This window comes from Crocodylus porosus, unplaced genomic scaffold, assembly GCF_001723895.1.
Source record: "Crocodylus porosus isolate Cpor-Errol unplaced genomic scaffold, CroPor_comp1, whole genome shotgun sequence".
Classification (NCBI taxonomy): domain Eukaryota; kingdom Metazoa; phylum Chordata; order Crocodylia; family Crocodylidae; genus Crocodylus; species Crocodylus porosus.
In genome coordinates, this window is record NW_017728936.1 from 1,575,338 (window position 1) to 1,584,406 (window position 9,069).

General features: G+C 52.5%; 1 protein-coding gene across 2 annotated transcripts in view; it reads right to left on the reverse strand.

Annotated features, from left to right (window-relative positions):
• Positions 1–1,797: 1,797 nt before the first annotated feature.
• The window catches only part of KIRREL3 (kin of IRRE like 3 (Drosophila)), a 367,287-nt gene continuing 360,015 nt past the window's right edge, over positions 1,798–9,069 (reverse strand). For both annotated transcript variants that reach the window (XM_019546971.1, XM_019546970.1), the window contains one exon: positions 1,798–2,357. In XM_019546971.1, the coding sequence (XP_019402516.1) occupies positions 1,914–2,357 (444 nt within the window). In that variant the 3' untranslated portion in view covers positions 1,798–1,913. The remainder of the gene's footprint in view (positions 2,358–9,069) is intronic.

Sequence of the window (9,069 nt, forward strand, 5' to 3'; positions counted from 1 at the left end):
TTTTATCCCATGGATGTCAATAGTCTCAGAAATCAGGATGGGAATCCTGGTTTGTGAAGGGAACCAGGTCTATGCCTAAATAGTATGCCGGTGTCCCAGATCAAACCCTGGCTTTGAGGTCTACCTACAAACCCTTTATTATGTGTTTGTGCATGTCCTCACACAATGAGGCCCAAATCTGTGCACTGGACAGGTGATGTCTTATATTGGGTCAGACCAAAAAGCACCCCCTGCCCAAGCCAAAACTGACCTGTTGGTGTGAGGTTCTCGAGCAGGATGCCGCTTTGTCCTCTCCCCGTCTCCAGCTCCGGGGAATGACTGTAGGGCATGCACCCCAAGGCTTGCCCCAAGGGGACTCAATTTGTAAGCACAGTGAAAGGGTGGCATTGCCCTCCCCGAATGGATACGTTTTATTTCATAGCTTTTAAATAACTGACAGGGACCAAGTGTAGATGAGCTTGTCACACCTCTTGTATTTATCTTCCAGTTGTGCTATTGGGGTAATATACAAGCAGCAGTAAGAGATTGCTCTGTGCTGGCCCACCCCCACTTCGGGAAGGTCCTCTCTGTGATTGTCACACTTTACACGGATAAAGACAGTCCCCTGTCGATTGATGTCCATCAACAGTTCCTGGCTTGTTGCAGAGCTGCCTGCTCTGTGTGAGCTGCTGTGGAGTAGCCGTGACTTCCCCCCTCTCTTGTTTTAGTCCAAAGACTTACTGTAATATTATGGACACTGAACACCAAACAAAAGAAAGAAACCAGAAGTAGCAGAGTCAGTGCACATATGTTACACCAACGCCTGTTTTGTTGCCGTTGAGCTGTCTCAAATGGAGCTGCACCCTCTCATGTTTGGGAAATGCAGCTTGGGGTCGAGGGATTGCAGACAGGAATAAGCGGCAGGAGGGGGCTTGGCGGTGGCCTGGGGACGCGCTGTGGCTGGAACATCCTTCTTCGGTGATGCCGCGGGAGTTGGAGGATGGTGGCTGGGAGAGTGGCTTTGATCTGGTTTCCTCATTGGCTTCCTGGAGTGGAAGCAGCTGCTGCATGAGGGCTTGCAGGAGAGGGGGTTCACCTAGGGGAGCCAAAGACAGGTGGCAGGTGTGGCTCTGTCGGTGGGGAAAAAAAGGGAGCAAGCTACTCTGCCTCCGGGGGAGGCTGCACCCAGTGGCCGGACAGGTGCAGAAGGTTATTTCCAAAGCAAAATAAATGCTGGAAAGACTGAAGGAGGAGGCCAATAATGGTGGCAGGGGGAGGTGAGGGGTGGGGTAGGTTCCTCTTAGCCTCACACACAGTCTTCTGGAGAGTTGCCCTAAGCACCATGGGTCCCCAGGGGAGTCCCATCAGGACCACTTGTCCTCAAGCAGGGCATGAGTTAAACACCCTGGAGAAGGTTTCCAGTGCATAATAGTGACTTGGGACTGTCCGCTTGGATCCCAAAGCAAGGCTCATCCCTTCATTTCCCCACAGTCCAAGCCTCCAGGTCCGGCCTTCTCCATGAAGCAAACAGGTTTGTGCTTGAATTGATTTGGTCTTGGCTTCCGCAGTCTCTGCAGTACCTCCTGCTCCCCTCTCCAGTGGCCTGGGGGTAGGCATTGCCAGCTGGGCCAGGGAGGAGTTTAGAAGTCATTCAGGTTGGGACAGAGTTGCCAGTGACACAGATCCACCCTCCCCCCCATCCCGTACAGGGCATAGTCTATACTGGGAGCAAAAATGCTTTGGAAAGTATTATAATTAGAAACAGAATAAAACCATTGAACAGCCCCCCCCACCCCCCACGCGCCCCTCCCCCCCAGCCCAATCAGGCCAAGTCAGCTTTGTCTGCTTCCCAGCTGCTGGAGGCACCAAAATGTCCCCAGCCTCATGCCCTGCATCACCCTGCTGCTGCCTGTCACCGGTTGTCTCCCAGCCATTCAAACGTGTGTCTGCATTCTCCTCTGCAGCGGCCGAGTGGGGTCTGAGTTTTGGGACGAGGACTGGGAATGGTGGGATGAAGATGCCGAGGCCTTGCTGGCTTTGTCGAACTGTACGTAGCCATCCTGCTTGCCACTGCTGCTGACGCTGCTGTCACACTGTGTGTCAAGGAAGGAGCTGCTGTCGCTCATGGAGCCGCGCTGGAACTCCCGCTCGCACAGCTCGATGGAGCTGCTGCCCATGCCCAGGACGAAGCGCTGGCTGTAGTCGTAGAGCCGGTTCTGCCCACTCAAGGTGGTGTAGATGTTGGTGAAGGACATGCCGGTGGGCACGCGCTGTTTGTTGGCAGGCCGCAGGTCTGGCTGGCAGCCCGAGAGGGAGATGGTGGGGGTGGAGTGGTGGTCCTTGAAGGTATTCACGCTGTAGTAGCCATTGGTAGGGTCCTTTAGGGAGAGACAGGCGGGTGCGTTACTCATAAGGTATGAAGCACATCCTCACCATTGGCCCTCAGGGCACAGGGCACCTTCCAAACAAGGGCCAGAAGGAGCTCGAGCCCTGTGAACCCTCTCTGACAGCAGACACCTAACATCTCTCCCTCCCCCTCTTCCTCTCACCCATTTGATTATCCTATTTCACAGGTAAAAATAAGCTCTTTCAGGGCTCCTGCTGAGTTGACTTACAGGCAGTCCCAGAGGACACAGACTGAAAGCCACAGAGAAATCCTGGGGCACAAGTGAACAAGGGGTTGATGCATTTTCTTCACCCCCTGCCTGAGTGACATAAGGCAACACTGTGGATTTATGTTCAGGTAAGATGCAATCAGAAACGATTAAGGACACTTTAGACAAGTCCACACATCGCAGTGACTTGGGTATATGTGTACAGCCCTTATGCTGTGCTCATCACTATGGCATCTAAGTGCCGCCTAGTAATGTGGCTAACATCTATCATGTGTTTGTTCTCTCAGCCTGAGCCCAGGGTGAGAAGTGTAGATGGTCAGACATCTCACTTTGTTTTGTTTTGTTTTTTCTTTAAATTTTACACAGACCGAGACCCCCCCCCATACGTATCTTGTCAAATTATAACGTTCTGTTTTTAAGGGTGGATGGGACCACATGTAGGTTCATGAACCGGGTCTCACGCATCCTTAGCACATCTACAGTACAAAGTCCCACCTACAGTACAAAGCGGGCCAGGTCAAGAGACAACTGCATTGCAAATGGGTTCCTGGGCAAAACCTGACTGCTGGCACAGACTGGCTCTCTGGCAAGCCAGTACCAATGCAATAGGACCAGCAGTCTGCTCTGAACAGTGCTCCTGGTCATTTGCTTAGACTAAGCTTTTTGGGGTAGGGACCAATTTTTTGTTTGGCGTTTGTACAGCACCAAGCACCAGGGTGTCCTGTTCCGCAGCTAGGACTTTAAAGTTCTGCCACATAATGAACATTTATGTTAATAATGATCAGGAAAAACTTGATCCCCAAACAAAAGTGGCTTCTTCCCTAGCTTCTCTTACTCTGGTACCTCCACCCTGAGTCATGAGATTGTGCGGGCTGCCTGATATCCTGGTCTTGCTCACTGTGAGAGCCGCAGAGGGTCCTCAGTGCTAGTTGCCCTTCGTATGGTGTGGTGGTGGTACTGCTCCGAGACCTGCCGGACACATCTCATATGGGCCAGGGAACATCTGCAGGCAGCGGCGTCTCCAAGTCCCTGCTGACCTGCATTGGTTTTGGGCAAGGGATCTTGAGCTGGCTGCTCTATCGTGTGCCCTTGGAGTCACCCAGAAAGCCTAAATGAATCCAGTGATTGCGAGGACGGGGCTGGGAGGCAGTGCTTAGCAGTGCTGCTCCCCGTTTCTTCCATGGCTACGTGCGCCCCTAGGAAGTGGTACCTCACTTGGCCTTTGTAACCCCAAACCTTCCTGCTCCAGGCGCCTTCGCTGCAGCCTTTCCTCCCTGTCCACAGACCCCACCAGTTCCTTGTTGCTCCCTCCATCCTGGCTGGAGCCACGTTCCCCTTCAGCAGCCAGAGAGCGAGAGCCTGGGGAACTGGGGAGGGCTGATACAGCCACACACCAGAGATGAAGATTTCTCTGTCGCTATGGAAACGGCTCAGCTAAATATGACACCATATTTATGTATATTCCCCACCCTTGCAAAGGAAGGACAATGGTCTCTCTGAAGCTGGCCTAAAGCCCGTAGGGAAGGTGAAGGCGAGGAGCCTCCGGTTCTCTGCTGGGCCAAGAGGGACCTGGGCTGGAGGATGAGAGCTGAGGTGGGAAGGCTGGAGCAGGCTGTCGGAGGGGTTGTGCCCGTGCCCCTCTCCCACTGCAGAGGGAGCTGGGCGCAGTCGACATCCAGCCTCTTCGGGTCCACGCGGGCACTTTTACATGTGCCCTGAGAGCCGCTCTAATTAACGCACCGCAACATCTTACTTATTGGCATCCCTGCACTTCAAAATGGTGGTAGCGGTGCTTGAACTAAAGCTTGCTCGACAAGCTAAGTGCCCCTGCCAAAATTGGAAGCACGGGGGTGCTGATACACGAGACGTGATGGTTAATACCATGCTCCAGCAGACTCCATTAACTGAGTCTGCTCCAACGTGTTGTAATTAGTGCATCAGAGCAAGCTCCACACTTGTGTACAGGCACCCTGAGAGACCAGGCATTGCGATCAGCAGGACGTGGGTTGCTGGGGCAGAGGAAACTAGGGGGCACTGTAGCCCCCAAATAAAGAGTTGGGGGAAAGTTTTGACCCACTTGGCAGGTCTCGGGTCTGCTCTGGGTTATGACCAATTCTATGGACATGGAAACAGCCCTCTCCCCGTAGGTCCTAACAAACAGTGTTTCTAAGCTGTCTCCAGTGGCTGTTCTTTCCTTGGGGCCTTAACATTTGTGCTTCCAGGCAGGGTGGGAGGGGTATGTCCGTGCCAGTGGTTCTCAACCCTCTTTAGACTCAAGGCCCTCTCTGCAACACTTTAAAATTCAGTGGCATCCCATTAAAAAAAAAAAAGAATAGAAATCTATTATATTTTAAGTGTATTTGCATAGTTAATTATCAATTATTATTTGATTAGATCCTTATCATTACCTTGTACTCGCCCCACTGCCAGCGCCGCTGCAGCCAGGCGGATCTGTGCCACATGCCTCCTGTAAAGCCAGATCAGGAAGCAGCTGTGGCAGGAGCGTACGCGCTTACCACTGACCTGCCCATCCAACCCTGCATGGTGTCTCCTGGAGACAGAGGCACGTCAGAGTTGGACTGAGAATGAGCCGCAGCAGAAAGGTGGGCTGCCTGCATGACATTATATATTATACGGGCAGGCACCACGTCTGCTTCAGCCCTTCTGGGATCAACTTATGTTTTAGCAGGGCTCTAGGGGCTTCCTGACGAAGGGCTGAAGCAGAAGTGGTCCGCCTGCATACTACTTCTGCCGCTCTGCTGCAGCTTCTTCTCAGCTGGACTCCATGTGCCTCCGGAAAAGCAAGGCATGCAGAGCAATTTCATCTTGTGGCAGAGGCATGACTTCCCTTGCAGGTTCTCATGGCATCCTGGCTGAAAACCACTGGTCTGGCTGCTCTCAAAGGGTGCTGCCCCTTCCATTCCTGCTCACACACCAGACTCAGGAATTAGGTTGGGGAGCTGCCCTGGGGGTGCCCCCTGACACCACTTTTGGATGTGGGCATACTTGAGTGGGGGAGGCACACTCAGGAAGGCCTCAGTGCCCCATTTCTGGGTTTGATATCTGTGGAGCAAGAGAAAATAGATGCGGCCTGCTCACCAATACACTTAGCAGCACCATGGTGGTGGTATGGACATACATAGTGGGTGGTCTACACAAGATGCTATGTGATGTGCTGCAGTGCCATAGCGTTTGTTGGCAAAAACTGTGATGCTGCTGCTGCATTGCCATAGCAATGCACTCCCTTGTTATAGCACATTGCTACAGCAACATAGTGGCCAAAATAACTGCGCGCTGCTGGCATGGCGCAGTATGGGCTGTTACTGCACCGTCTTTTAATACTTCCAAAAGTACTTCTTTTTGGAAGTACTAAAAGATGGCACAGTAACAAGCCATGTGTAGATGCACCCAGTGAGACTGAGCCCCTAAGTCTTAAACAGTGGTAGGCAACCCCTGGCACGAGTGCCAGACTGTGGCACATGAAGGCATTTTGCTTGGTGCACCCACCTTGGAGCTGATGGCAGGGAAGGGGCTGGGGCTGCGCTGCCACGAGAAGGATTAGCCCCCTTGTGGCTGCCCTGCTATCTGCCCCTGGCATGCCAACATCTTACAGGTCGTTTGTGGGTGCTTTTAGCACTTTGCCCAAAAACATTGCTGACCCCTATTTTAAACTCTTCCTCCTAAGCATCTTGTCTGGGTCTACTCCAAGTATATTTACAGCCGCCCTCTTTGAAGACCTGGGCATGGGGAAGAGGAAGAGATATCTTGGTGCCTGTGCCAACATCTGGACTTTGTGCCTGTGCCAACATCAAAGAGAGGAATGGGACCTCCATGAAATTCACTGTGGCCAACTGTGGTACAGGCCGCCAGAGCTTAGTACTTGCCACCCCTTCAGGTCTGGACTAAGCCATTGTTCCAGTTAAGGATGTGGCCTGTCAAAGCTGCTGGAATCAGTCACCACCTGTTTGGGAGACGAAATCCTTTGGTTTGTGAGAAGGAGCTAATAGGGCAGTTCCTCCTTGCTGCCATTGCTGTGAATCCACATATTTATTTCGATCTACATCCCAGCCTACCTCGATAAGCTCTAATTGTGGGCAGCAGAGACTGGAAATAGGCTACAGAAGGGCCAGAAGTGAGATGTTGGTGGATGTCCTGAGTATGCAGCCTTCAGCTGGATAAATTCTGAACGTGCCGCAAGGAGACAGTAAAGTAGGTGGAAACCCAACCTTGGTCTTTCATGAGCAAGGGATTTGCCAGGGAGCAAACTAAGGGATTTGAAATGTGGGTGGTCAGTGGCTCTAGGTATGGCTATAGGTACTAGTACAGACATACTGTTCAAGTCTCTCTCCTTTATCTATCTCGACTCTTTATGCTCTAAGTTTTTCAGAGCTGGGACATGCACTCTGTCTGTGCTAGCAGAGCGCCCACCAGTGGGACCCCGACTCAGTGAGTGTCTCTTGGGGATCTGCAAGTCATAACTAGTGGTAAGAGGCTTTGGGGCTTGAGGCTGGAGCTGTGTCCTCCTGACGCCGCTCACCTTCAGGTTCTGGAACTCCTTCTCCTCCTCCTTCAGCACCTCGAGCTGCTTGAGGACAGAGTCCTGCTGGAACTCGCCCCGGTCCATCTGCAAGACAAAGTGGCCATGAGCTGGAGGGGGTATAGGTCCACTCATCTGTCAGCTCACTTTGAACCTGGCCTGTCCCCTGGCCACTTTCCTCTTTCACCTATGGGAACCCCAGTCACCTGCTTTGAACGAGTTTCCTGTCGCACCCCCAGCCTCCTAGCCCATTCAGCTGGCAGTGCACTGAGCTCAGGGGAAGCAGAGGTATGCTCCTCACTGTGGCTATGCTACCCTGGCTGTCACATCCAGGAGGAGGAAGCCTCTGCTACCCTGCTGCAGCCTTTTCTTCCAGACAGGATTGGGGTGATCCTAGTTCTGGCTGGTCCCATGCAGTGTTTGGGATCTGACTCTGCCCTTGACTTCCCTTAGCAGCAGCACTGGAAAGAGGGACCCTTTGGCTTTCAGGGCAAGGCAGCAGCATTCTGAATGGTGATGGCTGTCCCAGCCCCCGTGGGTGACCCCCCCATTATGAGGTACTGTAGGATCTGAGCTCTTCTTACCCACTCCTGGATTTATGAACACCCTGGTGATGTAGTGAAGCCTGATCCCCACACAGACCTACAGCTCTGACTCCACATCTCAAGCAATTCAGTGACCTAACCACCAGGCTGGCCTCCCTCCCCGCAATGACCCACAGGCACATTGCTGACACAGTCCCTGCTGCTGAGGGCCCGAGCTTGCAGTGCTGAAGGTACTGGCATCTGCTAGCTGAGCTGGAACAGCAGCTCCTGTGGCTACATCAGCTCTGGGGGTTCAATGCTCTGGTCAGGGGTTCATTCGGAAGGGGGAAATCAGGCACATACCACCCCGGCCCTATTGCACATGTTAGCACTGCCTATTAGCCCCTACCAGTGTCCCACACCAGTCATGACTGTTCTCCACGGTGCCTCGTGAATCTGCCTAACTCACTCTTGCCACTGCCACAGGCCCATAGGATTGGGGAACTCACATACATGGCCTTAAACCTCATTAAGGAGTGACTTCTGAGTAAGGCACCCCAGTGTGGCTGGAGCAGCAAGGGGAAGAAGTTAGTTATCAGAGTTTATTCCAGTCACACCCACAGAGCCAATAATTCCCCTTTGTGTGCAGGTGTTTCAGTAGTGCAAGAGCAGCCGAGGAAAGAACAGACTGAAGAGGGAGATGAAGAGATGTCTAACAGCTGGATCCTTGCAGAGCTTATGCAGAACTGTAACAGCTGGGGGCTGCAGATAACTAGCTGCACTGCCCCAAGCTGGCCAGGAAAGGCAGCCCCAGAACTGTATTCTCTGGCTCAGTGTTTAGGCCCATGCTGTAAATCTGACCTCAGACCTATTTCTCCCCTCTTTCCCCCCAGCCCTGGTCCAGTGCATGATCAAGCTGTGTGGTCTGTCAAGCTGGCAATGCAGACCCATTCAAAATGGGGGCTTTGACACTAGTATTTTGAAAGGAGAAAGCAGTGTGCACCTCCCAGCAGGACCCTGCAATAACAAATTAGCATATACAGACCTGGCAATCGCAAGTAAGGCTACAAGTGTGAACTAAGGGTATGGAAGGAAAACTGAGGCACAGAGAAGGAGGGTGACTTGCCACATCTGCACAGCTGGTTCCTGGCAGAGCTGAGCCCAGAACCCAAATTCTCCTGCTCTGCAATTAGGGCAAGAAAACACATTGTTTTCCTCAAGTGACAATAAATGGTTCCTTGGTTTACATGCCTTCTCCATATAGAGCCAAGAGGAAAGACTGATGGGCCATGTAATTGTGACACGACACTACTGCGCAGTCAGCATCACAAAAAAGCTGTTTGTTGGCGCGACTGTGCAGTAATGCAGGTGATTGCAGAGTTACTTAGCACTTGTTTGTACAGGCACGAGACAA